The 13,689-nt window shown below is 36.8% G+C and overlaps 1 protein-coding gene across 3 annotated transcripts in view; it reads left to right on the top strand.

Moving 5' to 3' along the window:
• The window catches only part of BBS9 (Bardet-Biedl syndrome 9), a 318,286-nt gene that overhangs the window by 189,173 nt on the left and 115,424 nt on the right, over positions 1-13,689 (top strand). For all 3 annotated transcript variants that reach the window (XM_075083602.1, XM_075083601.1, XM_075083603.1), the window contains one exon: positions 8,721-8,831. In XM_075083602.1, the coding sequence (XP_074939703.1) occupies positions 8,721-8,831 (111 nt within the window). The remainder of the gene's footprint in view (positions 1-8,720; positions 8,832-13,689) is intronic.

The raw sequence follows: 13,689 nt of genomic DNA, 5'->3' as shown, positions 1-13,689 counted from the left end.
TGTATCCATGTTTATTTCATCACTTGAGTTGCTTATTTCCAAGTAGCATCTGGAGATACGGCGGAACAAAGGCTAGCTCATTATCCTCTTAAAAATTTGTCTGATTACTTGTATTAAATTTCAGCACTTGACATTTTATATTTTATAGTCCACTGTCTCTCCAGGTGTAAATTTAGTAAGTTTGCTTGCCAAATACCTTTGGGAACCAGAATTGTCAGAACTAGAGTTTTTAGGTGTTCACAATATCACTGCTTGTTTTTTAATGAGATATTTTAAATGAAATTTTGGTCCCAGAATCTTTAAGTTTTTTATTTTCCATTGTGAACTAGTGGTTTACTGCCTACAGCTGGTTAAAGTAGCCAGGTAACCTATTTTTTTCGTGTCTCATGTTCATTTTGAATGCTTTGAAAAAATGGCTAGCTAAATAGAGAATAGTAATTAATGTCCTAATAATTAGATAACTGCTCACAGTTATGTATCAGATAATGGGATAATTTCAGAATGCTAATAGAGAAATCTGTATCTTTTTTGTCCTGTATTCCCTGTATCTTCTGTTTGGAGGATGTGGAGGAATGGGGGAAAGGAAGAAAAGAAATTGTGGTTCAGAAACTCTATCTCTGTGTTAGAATAAGGTAATTCAGTCCCATTCGTAAATACAATTGTTTACCTCCCCAGTTTCTGTTCAGGTGTTGTTCAAAGCTCTTGCTCTCTTAGTAGTCAGAAACCTAATTTCAAGTGGAAGTCAATTTACAACCAATTCCTTCTTGTTCCAAGAGTGTCTTTTATTTTGCCAGACACTAAGGATTTCTGGTCTACTTGCATTATTGGTAAAGATCAGTCTGTTCAGTTTTCAGTCATCTTGGCTAAGCAAGACTGGTCACCTGCTCATGTGTTAATAAGGGGATTCCTCTATGATCCTAGTAATATTCAGCTGAATTTTTCCAGGTTTGTTTAATCTGTTATGAACATGTTAACAAGAATTGAACACAGTGTTCCAGTTGTCTTACCAGTCCCTTGTTCAATAGTATTACTGCTTTCCTGATCCTTATTTGGAACATTTTCAGGTGGATTTCAGAGTTGCATTCACCTTTTTCCTGGTCATCTCACTGGAGCCTTTCTCTTTTACGTTCCTGTGGGTTTTGTCTTCTTTTGCTTCTATAGCACCACCATTTCTGACAATATTAATTCCTGTCTTAATATTAAAGCAACTGCAATTGCTATTGAAATCTGATCTTCATATTCTGTAGCTAAAATTTGACCTCTTGTGTATTAAACTACTGCATAATCCTTTTCCAAATTGACCAATTCTTTATACTGCTCTTTCAGTAACCCTTCACAATAGTGCCAGGAAGTATTACTCTACTACTTCAATTTTGCCTTTCTGGGCAACGTATATCCTTCAGCACCTACGTTTGAGTCCCAGGTACTAGTCCACTGTCGTGTGTTACCCACAGCATATCTGATATTGTATCTGATGTCAGTAGTTTTTGTTCCTGTATTCTCTTGCCCAAAATACTGCATTAGTATACATCTCATGCTTTTTGTTTGATTTTACTCATCTTCTGATCTGGATTAGGAATAAGCCCCTCATTAACTGTTTTTGTCTGACTACTGTTCCATCAAGGCCGTCTCAAACATCCAAAAAACCCTGCATAACAAGGCCTCATACAGCAAATTTATTGTCTTTTATTTCACGCTCACAGCTGGGACAAAAATCCCATTTTCACTAGCCTGCATTACTGAGCTGCTTCTTGTTTTGAAGAGCTTGTAAACAGTGTTTTGCTTAGGTCAATATGCTTCAGTCTCCTTGATGGTAAATAGTTATCTGTTCCTCTGAACCAGTCAAAGAATACTTACCTTGAAAGTCTTGCAGTATGGTTGTGTGACAGAACACCTTTGTAACTCACAGGTTACAAAACCGCCATCCATGCCACAAACACTTATTATCTCTTCAACTTATGACTGCAGGAATGAGGGTTTGCTGTTTCTTCACTAATAACTCCAAAATTTGTGTGTGTATATATCTACATACAAATATATGGTGTCTATATATGTGTCTCCATGCTTGCATCTTCAGCTTGAAGAATGCTTCGTATATGTGCTCCAGGAAATAGAATTGTTTTCAATGGGAAAAGGAGTAAAACATTTCTTTGAACTTTTTAGAATTATGAATACCCAGGAGGGTTTGGTATCAAGGTTACAACAGCCAATTTTAGTCTGTCTCCTTTCAGTATACGCTGAGGAAAGGTTAGAGACTACATAAAGACAATATTGTGAACGTTTTTTTGACAAACGTGCTCCAGAGATCCCAGCTGCTCTGAACACTGACTTTCAGGAGTTCTGCTGGGGTGTGTGGGCAGATAGAAACTACAATTCACAGTAGAAATTAATTTGAATACACTTTTAGAAAAAATAATTAGGAAAGTCTTTATCCAAGGGAGCATTACCTATTTAAGTTTTTGATGTAAATTTTTAAAAATTCTAAAGATCTAGTAGCTTCCTTACCACTGTGCATTACAGAAACAATGCAATAAATAAAAGCTCTACAGAATTGAAAGAATGTCTTACTGAAAACAAAATATTTGGTATAAAATTCTTTATATATTTCATATATCTATCCTAATACATATATGTATATTTATGTGCAGATGAATTTATACATGTAAAACTAAACTAATAAGGACAAAACCCTTGCATATTCCTCTTGCTCCTCAAAAGGGTAGCATGAAATTAAGTCTGAATAAAAAGTGTTGTCCTGAAAATATGTTGATGTCAGTTTATTATATAACTTCTACTACTTTTTAAGCATTTTGGAAGAAAACCTTTTCTAGTTATGCTAAATGAAAGCTACACTTAGTGGTACACTGAATATGGGGAGGAGGATGTGAGACCCAGTCAATAACACCAGGTGTTTTATGTGAGGCAGTGTACTCTGAAAAATACAATGATTTTTACTGTTATGGTGTTTGTCAAGAGTTGATATTCCCCTTGAAAAGTTCTTTTTAAAAGCTGATTTTTTAAAATGCTGTTACATAAAGGCAGATGGAAGTCCTCCAAGCACTACAAAACTCAGTAACAATTAACTCTCCCAACACATACCAGAACACAGAGCATGTTTTTCAGCCAGTCAGTGCTTATCAGGTGAATAGGTTGTTAGATGGAACAGTACACTTATGTGGTTGAAGTACAACTGTCATTATTCATCCTTTATTCATAGTGAGTAACAAATTACTTTTGGTAGATATTGAATGGCATTATATAGTTTAAAGTTACTGCATTCTCAGTCCTGAGTTAGTAAGGGTACTACTGAATGTTGATTTTGATTGTGTTCTTGGCTGGATGTCCAATAGTGCTTCTTTAATGGAAACAGCTGTTAGATCTGTCCTTAGCACTGTGTTTCCCAATGCCATTCGTATGACTTGCATACCACATGCACTGAACCTCATCCTGGAAGAATGGCCAAGACAATTTGGTGGTTTAAACAGCATAGTTGCTCCCATAAAGAAGTTATACTGCCAAAGTACCCTGAACTTCTCAAGTCAAGATGTTATGAATTCAGGCGTGTTCAAAATATTTGAATGGGCTACAAGCTCAAACAGAAGCCACACAATTGGTGCAAATTATCTCTGCATAGCTCTCAATGCAAATAGTGACAATTTATTATAGGATAAGCTATGGAATTTATGAACTGAAAGTTTTGTTAAGAAATATTTCAGTAAAACAAGAGTAAAGCAGAACAACAGCCAGGTATGCCTGTATGTACTCCCATTGAAAATATGTTTTTGTGATCTTCAATGACCTTGGACTGCATGTTCAGCTGGTATGATTTTTCATTAATTTATTATTCTAATGGAATGTAACACAGAAATATTTTTCCATCATCTCATTGAAATTAGTTATGTCTTTTCAGGCACAAAACAATGGAATTTTGTGACTGTACGGTTGTAGCCACACTATTAGAATTAAGTGCTATGTTCTGAAATCTCTAACTGATCAATTAGCAACTACGTTTTACTAGTGAATACCTGAACTAAACCTGGACGTGTTTTGTACTGTGAATTGTAACCATGACCATTATCAGACACCCATTTAGAAAAAAACATCCGTCCTTCTTCGGTCCCTCTTCCGTCCCTCTTCCGTCCCTCTTCAATGGAAATACACTTGTGTTCCTGGAACGTGTCTCTTCAAATGACAGACCTTAATCCAGAGCCCGGTATGTGAATAAACGTTCCCTGAACCTCATCATGCACTCAAATATGTATTGTTTTCTTCTATATATTTTATTGTTTTATCTTCCTTCTAGAAAGCAGCAATAGCAATATCTATCTACAAAGCCTGCGTGCAGTGTTTACTTCAACAGGCAAGCTGGTTTCTGATGGGAGATCTTAATAAAATCTACAGGACTTGAATAAATGTAGCTAGCAGATCAGTAGATGTAATTGATCAATTCTGTTTTAGAGAGAACAATCTCTAATGCCGTGTATTTTTAGTATACACTTCCTTAAAAGTTATGGGCAGCACAGAAAACCCAACTGAACATGGTTTTGCATATAGTTTTGGAATAATTTTGGAAATAATTTTGCTGTTTAGGTTCTCTCCATTGTATAATGGTGTACACGTGGATGACAAAACCCGCTATTTAGCTTCCTGCTCACATTTTGACTCTCTTGTTGCCAAAGACTGCTCAGGAAGCTTTTTTTTTTTCCCTTTCTGTCTGAAGACTCTTGTAAGAATTAATTTCAGAGGAAAATGGAAACTTTATGCATAGTTTAGATTGTGACTGAGTAGAAGAGAAAGAGGAAAACCAAATAGTCTTTCCCTCAAAGTGCCTTTTCATTTATTGGATGTATACTACTTCTGTTTTCCTGTTTTTCAACTTTTAGAGCCATGCTAAAACATGTAAAAACATGGTGATAGGAACCTGTAGGAAAACTGTCAGTACTTAATTTTTGTTCAATATGTATTATATGTTTATGTTTCCTCTGGGTGTGGGTGTCTTTTTCCAACTTAAGAACCAAATGTGTTACAAAAACAGATGTAGTGAAAATAAACAAGAGAAGTCTCATTTCCTTTGGTGAACAAAGTTCACAATTAGCTTGACTGTAATTTTATGCGTGTTGTACCATATCAAACAGTTCTGCTGACCAAAGCTTGCTTTCTTGGATTTATCACAACTGATAAAAGATCTGTGATGTCAGACAAGAATTTAGCTACACAGAAAAGGGGGAAAGAGCGGGTCAAATGTAATAACATATTCTAGATGTTATTCCTGCCAACAATTAATGGGGAAATTCATTTTACGAAGCACTGTTTACAGACTGACATCTGGAGAACTTCTCAACTTGGATAATTTCCAGTGTGTAGATTTATGTACTACTATTCCTGCCTCTCTTTCCCCGGTTTTCCTTAAGCATTTCAACTTTTCTGATTTGTGCCATTCACTTAATTATGAATGAATGTGAATTATTCTGCTGCCGTGATTTCTTTTAGCATTCCAGGAGCATAAAAATGTTAAATGCTTGCTAAAATGGACATTCAGTAGATACTTTCTGAAATGTATACAGGGATATATATGAATTCAAAGAGGTTTTTTTTACTTAAAGCAAAAGTTCTGTTAGTCTCTGACCAGAGACGTCAGAGTAGATACCCTCAGTAGAACCCCTGCAGTATGAAATGAAAAAATTTAGAGTTCTACTAGGAAAGGTTCTTTTTTTCAGATAGCTGTCCTTCCAAGTTGTAAAATTTTTTGAATTGCGAAATCCTGCCTACTGTGGTTTAAATATTATACTCAGTGGTGTACATTTGTGCCTTATCCATTTTCGTTTTTTTGTCTAGTGAAAGCTTACAATTTACTTTGAATGCTTCAGTTCTTTCAGTGTGACAATGTGGTCTCCACTCCTTTCTTCCTGTGGGAAATCGTAGCACGTTGTCAAGTGTATCCATTTTATCTTGAGGATGGCTACCTGTGCCTATTGGAGCAAGAAAATGGAATTTGCCATTGGTTCGATTGGAAGAAGCAGATATCACTTATGTTGATGCAGGTTGATGTGTAGATGAGGGTCCAGTCATCCTACCTAGCCCTAGGCAGCTGAACAGCTAAGGGACGTAGTTCAGTAAATTCCACTAGCTCCTTCAGTTAGAATGTAATACGGGTATTAGAAGAGTAAGATAGAAATGTGGAGGCACAAAGACCTTGATCATGTAAGCCTCATTGCCTCAAAAAAGTACACACATCACTATTATATTGCTTCCTTGTCTGGTCGTTCATTTAAATAATTATTGGCTCAAGAGTCCTGGTGAAATCCCACCACACTGAGAACAGTGCTCTCAGCACATGGAATGCCTTTATGAAACAACAGTATTTAAAAAACAGTTCATAGAGAAGTTGTTAGCATCCTTGCAGAAGTAAGAAAGAATTACTACCCTTAATATCAATGCTAATACTATTGCTCTGTATTCTGTCTGCATTTTCTTTTTATGGAGAATTGGCTATCACTGGTAACGTTTCAGTCCTCACTATTCTCTGTCAAGAAAATAAAGTTATGGAAGAGGTGAATTTTGCTTTTAATAACTTCTGATAGTATCAGATGACAAGTAAATCTTAACAAATCTCCGACATCAAAATCAAGAGCACAAAAACTTGCTTTCTTTGAGCAAGTAGTGTGTTGTACCTAGGGGCAAACAGACCTTATCCGACTCTTACTCAGTTGCTGTCAGCACTGATGATTGTTGAAATATTTTGGCATCAAAAGCCATCGATTCTCAAGACTATGTAAATTACTGAATTTCAGGTTTTCGAATGAACGTTGTAAAAGTTCGTTTATTTCTATGTAGAAATTAAATAGATGGTAATAGATGCTAATTGACTCGGCGAGTCAATTCTAGCTTGCTCTTAGAAAATGTTATAAAACCTTTTAAAAGGTATGATGCCATTCTTAATAGTTCTTTTGTGCAAGAAACCTTAATTTTGTGTCCTATATTCAGATTGCTGTTTAATAGGGTAGATTTTATCTGAAGAATGAGAATGGAAAATATCCAAATTGACTTTGAAAGCAGTGGTTTCCCTTTCATCAGATCTCAGAAGAATTAGTTTACTGATATTTATTTTCATTTAGGGTGTAGGTACATTTATATTTAATGCAGTGTCAGACATTGCCCCGGTGTTTCCAGTATTTTAACATGAAGACATTTTTCTGATTTCCCTTTTTCTCCTTCAGTTTCATAGCAGGTGTCCTAAATATCTGAAGCTGTCATGGGTCATAAGCCTGTACATTGCTGACACGTTCACCCCTCACCACCGTCCTTTCTAACTGAAAAAATTTGCTTGCTCTAAATCAAATATAAAACCCATGATACATCCGTTTTCTGTCAGGGTGTATGTGGAATATAGTAGCTTGTGTCTTTCCTCTTCCTTAGGAACAAAGGATGCTGTATCAGTTCTTCATCTGGTAGGAATGAGTGTTTTCACAGGATTAACCGGAGCAGCCGTGCTTTACCCTAGCTAGACAGTGTATGGTACATTTCTGCAGGGCATGGTGCATTGCTTTGGCAGTGCTTCTGAAACTGTTGGGGAAACTGCAGCTCTCCTACTTGGGAATGCAACCCTTATTTTTAACTGTTTTACTTGTATGTGAGGAGAGAATAGCCTGTGTTGCAGCAAATTGGATACACTGGTTATGTGGCCTGGAGTAGAACATTTCTTTTCAAAATAAAACAAGTCCGACGTAAAGGTGAAAAGTCTCTGCCCCATTGGGAGTTGGCGTGCTGTTTATAAACACATGCTTTCAGAGCACAATAGATAAGTATGTGGATTTGTTTGCTTGCTGGTGGTGATCCTAGGACAGCTATGGGAAGGAGATACAGCTCAGCTGTGTAGTGTATTGTTGGCAATGCACTTACTGTAAGGCCATGTTTTCGCTGTGGAATAGTGAGTGACACATCCTCCAATGTCCTGGTCACAGCTGTTTTGAAATGAGTTTACATCAACCCATTCGACTGCAAGCTACTGCAGCTATCTTCAGGTGATACTACTACTAGATTATCCGTCTCTTCGTATTTTAAACATAGGCATCGAAGTATGTTTGAAGAGAAAGCTATAAATCATTGTGTTCTCTAATGAACTACTCAGAAGGCAATATTGCAAAATACAAAGAATCTATTATGTCATACGTCCTAAAATCACTTGATTAAGGCAGTGCCAGCGCAGTGTGTAATTGGACAGTGAAAGTGCCCCCATCTTTCTGTATCTCTAGCGGTAAGTAATAAAAATACTATATGTAATAGCCCATCCAAAAAATATCATGTCATTCTCTGTGGGAAGTTAACAGTCTTCATAAGGTTTGTTGACTTTGTTAAAGTTATTTCATTCACACTTAATTACTTTTATTACAAAACCAGCTCCCAGTAATCTGATCTTTAAGACAAATCACATTATTTCTATCTTTTATGTGGAACCAGTTTTACTTATTCTGTGATCTTAATAGATTCAAACTTTTTTCAAACCAGCATAAGTAGTAGAAAGAAGTCATTAAGGCGTAATCAGTCTTCTAAACAACGGTAATAGTTTTCTTTAACAAACGTTTCTGTGAAGTGAAAGTAAAGGATATTTCAGTTTTATATGTTCCTGCCAGCTAGTTTATCACCTCTTGTCTTTAATTATGCACCAGTGAATTTGTTTTGTTACATAAACACCACATTAAGGTTCTTCCATTTTCAACTAGGTGGCTGTACTACAATCCCAGAGTCTGATTTAGAGGAAAGAACAGTTATACCGGGCTCCGCAGCAACATTTCCCAATCACAGTCAGATCGCAAAGCAGAAATCCAAGCCTGGTAAGAAAAGGAAAATTACGTTGTTTTACTTAGAGGCGTACAGCTCATCTTTTCAGAATGCTTGTGGACATATGAAACAAATGACATTTCAGGCTTTGTTAGCATAATTTTGAATTTTTCGTGTGATAATAGCACAATGTGTAGCATTCTGAGTTTATTCAGCTTCTCCTGTCAAGAATATTTAACTGTAGAGATCAGTCTTGGAATTAAAGAACTTCATGGTTGAAAGGTTTTGTGCTACAAAATGCTTGAATGGGACTGTCACAGGTTTTATTCACGACCTCTTCTATAGAGGCAAAATTAAACTGGGGACATTTTGTTGTAACAAAGGCTTTTTTCCCTCCAGTACGGTGGTTAGACTTTGTGACAGCTGATTAAAATATGGTTTTATCTTTTGTGGAGAGACTTCCTATAATTTCATAAAAAATATTATTGGATATAATCTAATGAAATTATACTGGTTATAAAAATATGCTGCATGCAGTGACGACACATTTTCTGGAAAGACTTCATGCTGCCGGGAACTGTGAGATAGTGTTAACATATTCTAAAAGCAGCGCTGTAAAGTAGTGCATTGCAGTTTTAGTAAAGTGCCTGGTAAGCTCTCAGGCTTTGACTGCAGCTATTTCCCATTTTGTTTACTAAGTTGCACCTTCCCTCCTCTTTCCCCCCTCATTGTCTGATTTTGTCCTGTAATATTTATTTTTAAATGTATTTGAATGTTTTTTGTAAATCAGATGTGTTCATTATAGCTGGGTGTTGAAGTTAAGAGCAGCACCGTAGAGATTGCAACCAACAACAGTCAGAAGGAGACAAAAGTCCTTATACATCTGCAAAAAACAGTTGTGTGGTTAAAATTCACGCAGCTGCTTGTTTGCCCAGCTAACTGTTGCACAGACAGGCAGAGAGTTTGAGTATATAGTTAATTGCAATAGCAGAGTTTAGCAAGTTTTTAACAGTGGGCAGGAAAGAAAGATATCTAATGCAGCAATGTATAATAATGCCACGGTGTAACTTAAAACTCCAAAATTAGTATCTGCTCACAAAAATGACCTGAAAAATCCACCGAAGGCTTAGAGCTCTTGACTTTTCTAGAGTGCTAATTACTTGCAGTCCTCACAGACTTCAGGTCAGAAGAAGAGGGAAGTTGTCAAAGTTGACATACGTATAGTTTAACCTTTGTCATCTGGATATATTAAGTATCCTCCTGGTAATGGAAAAGTATATCATCTCTCTGATGTACGATACAATCCTGATAAAATTCCAACTTGAGGCAACTAGACCAATAAATCAAGAACATATGGCAGGCAATCCCTCTTCTTTGTCTGATGCTCCATTCTTCTGATCCAGCACATATTTGTTCTTCAGTAGATAGTGTTCTGCTATGTTTAAATAACCTTCTTGCTCAAAAGACTACCATGAGAGGAAAAGTACAGAAGTGTATTCATGAGATCCAGAAACAGCAGCCTGGGGATCTGCATACCCTACTGTAAGTCCTAGCCCGTGATAAAAATTGAGACTTACATCACATAGCTGGCTGTTGTTGCTTTGTAACTATGAAAGGCAGAATGAAAACATTGAAAGCTTTAAAAAAGTTTTTAGGTTTACAGCCGTGTGTTATACCAGTGAATTTAATTCATTCATGGTAAGAATTGACTGCCATCTGCCAGTTAGTACTGCAGTATAGAGAGCACCTAGAGTATCTGCCACTGAGCTGTCTGGAAATTCTAATTGCTGCAAGTGTAAGAGCCAAGGGAGCTACTTAAACCATAAGGTAACACTAGGCATGAAATCACAGCATAGTAACGTACATGATATTTTTGGCCTGAGTTCTTGCTCAGGCACCAGAGACTGCAGCAAGACCACGGTGATTACAATGAGCCCTCAAAGAATATTCGTTGTCTTATGTATCTTTTTTATGACTTTGCATTTAATTTAACTATGTCCAGTCAATAAGAGATAAGAAAGGGGACAAAGTAGAGTAAATGTTCTTTTTCTTGATACATCTTCCTTTATTTCCTGAGGGAGTTCAAGATAGAGTTTGATTATAAATTGAAAGGTTTTGTTTTCTTCATGTAGATTGCTTTCGTTATTCATATCTCTAGCTATAGAGGTAGTTTAATGACAATGCAAAGCACCTACTGGCTTTAGAGAAGTTTCTGCATTTAGCTAATATTTTTCATTCAGCGTTATCAGCTGAACTGGTATGCCATGCTTCTTAATGTTTTGTACCAAAAAAAATCCCCACAGTTTAAAGATACAGGTTTAAATAGATAAAAATAGATTGAGGCTACACCACCAAATAATTCAAAACTGAAGAGAAAAATTAGGGTCTCTTCAGCTGTAGTTCAGTATGAACATGGGCACAGTGGCTGATATACCTATGTAGGAACCTGAAGAGAAACATGTCTGGTAACAGATTGCATTCACAGAGGAAGATGGAAATCAAAGGAGTAAAATGAGCTGATCAAATTAGAATATTCCAAAGGCTTCTGTAGGTCATGGGAGAACTTAAGCTGGATGCAATGGACTACCATCCATTGAAACGGAGGGAGAAGTGTAGTTACGTACTTGCTCCATCTGGTGCCAGACCAAATCTTAGCAACAGGATTTTGTACAGGTTGAATTCTATTAATTATTATACACAATGTAGTGAGGGAAAAAAAAGCGAGGGAAAAAAAGTAATGAAGTTGCCTTAGTGGGAACACATGTATTTCTATATATGAATAAAAGGTAAGCTCTGATTTCTCCCAATGATACATTGTGCTGGACTAGGACAAAACTCAAGCAGTTCTCAAAAGTAAAATCATAGAAGCAGAAAAGCAAAGCAGAACAAAGTACCTTATCTACTGAAAAGAAGTGTAAGACCTGAATTGCAAAGGTCTCAGCAGGAGCCGTGGGAGTTCCTCACTGAGAAAGGAAGAAACAAGTCCTCTCAGAGATGTGCTGTACTTGGACACCCTTGCTTATAGCTAAATTGCTTGTGCATATGAATCTGCTGAAGAGAGGTGCTGTCAAGAAGGTTGGAACATAGAGAAATAATAAGCAAAAGAGGAAGCCTCAAGACCAAGAGGAGCCTTGAATTCTGTGCCATATTCTGGAGATCCCTATGTGTATGTCTACATTATTGCTGCTGTGATGCTGCTTGCATATGTGTTGTTCAGTTAGTCTTGAGCTAGCTAACTCTGGTATTGATAGCAATCTACCTGTGATAGTAAGGCATTGAACCCTGGCTGTAGACTTTATCAAAACTCAAAATAAATACTCAACAGTTAATTTACATGAAACTATTGCTGCTTATAAATATGTGAGGTTGCTAATCTCTTCCTAGTGAGAATTGGTATGTAGTGTATGGAGATGACTGCCAGTCACTGCATTGTATGCTAGTATGCTCATTGGACATACTGAGAATTTTTCAAAACCTTTTGAGTTTCTTGAGTAGACGTAGACCTAGGAAAGAAGTCACTGCCTTAAATATGTTGTATGAGCTATGCAAAGCACTGTGAGGGTAATGAGGGACTAAGACCTGGAAGACTGTGCTATGGTATGAGGAAGTATGCTGTAGGGTAGCATCCTTCCAATGACTTGCAAGTTATCTCACACCAAGTATTTTACTGAGATTTTCCAGGCTAGTGCTAAGCATGTCAATAAGACTTTTGGCTTTATTTGGAGTAGTTACTTAAGACAGCAGAAAATTACATCTAGTAGTCATGCTGCAAGTCTGTGCGAGGAGAGAATGAACAGTTCTGGCCCAATCAGAGTCTCTTTCAAAGGGGAATTAATGGTTGTACAATTTTTTCTTTTTATTGCTGAAATAGTTCACACTCATTTTCTTATTTATTTTTTTCTAATCCAAGTATGTTGTGATTCTGTAGTAAGGAATGGGATCAGGTTCATGATATTTGGAAGTTAATGATATTATTGCAGTTGTAGGAGTAGCTTCTTGCCAACAGCTTTTGCTTTGAGTCGGTACAAAAGTACTCCCTTGAACATTCTCTATCGCAGTGAATGGAAAATAATTCTTCCTGCTTACCCCCTCAAGGCAGTGAGTCTGTGTGCACTGCATTTGGAGGAGGGATGTTAGCATGATAAATCTATCCCTGCTAACTTTGATCTTGGTGTTTTTGTTAGAGTGAGGACAGAGCAGCACGGATTTCACCGTGGGCTGCCCAAGCCTGGTGGAGAGTTTGAATATAATTTGGTGTCTACTTTGTAGTCTCTGTTGTTACATCATTGATTTTTCCATGAGCTCATAGGTACAATAACAATGCAGATATGCTGACCTCTGCTGCAATCACAAATGCAAATGAAGTATTGTAGGCTCTTCCGTGTAGGTCCTATGGACTTCCCTTCTCTTTGTTACGCTGTTCCTGCTATCTTCCATTTTCTTCTTTACAAGTTATGAATTTCTTACTAGGGTTGCAGTCTGCTTGAGGGAGTGGTTTGATTTCAAGGAGAGAGAAGTTTTCATATGTTCTAGAAGGTAACAACAGAGATTTACAGAACTCCACTTCTCAATTGCAAGTCCCTTGCACTTAAAATTTCTGATGAAATGAGTTGAAAATGTGGTTTGTAGCAAGTAAGTATAAGGAAGTTCATGTACATGGCTTTTTAGAGGCATGTCTATGGTGAACAACTGTAAAATAACTTTCCTCTGAACAATTAAACTATGCTGGAAATGAGCTTTAAGGTGAAATAATGACGTATATATTTATCGGGATATAGCCCTTAGTATTCTGTATTCCTCATATGCTACTGCTGCATACTATTTACTGTTTTCCTAAGACATTTTCCTAAGATGTATTTTTCTAACCAGTATCCCTACTGAATATTTTAGACAGAAAGGATCTGGTCACTC

Source organism: Phalacrocorax aristotelis, chromosome 2 (assembly GCF_949628215.1).
Source record: "Phalacrocorax aristotelis chromosome 2, bGulAri2.1, whole genome shotgun sequence".
Classification (NCBI taxonomy): domain Eukaryota; kingdom Metazoa; phylum Chordata; class Aves; order Suliformes; family Phalacrocoracidae; genus Phalacrocorax; species Phalacrocorax aristotelis.
The sequence above is the reverse complement of the archived record's forward strand: the minus strand, read 5'-3'. Positions and strand labels throughout refer to the sequence as shown.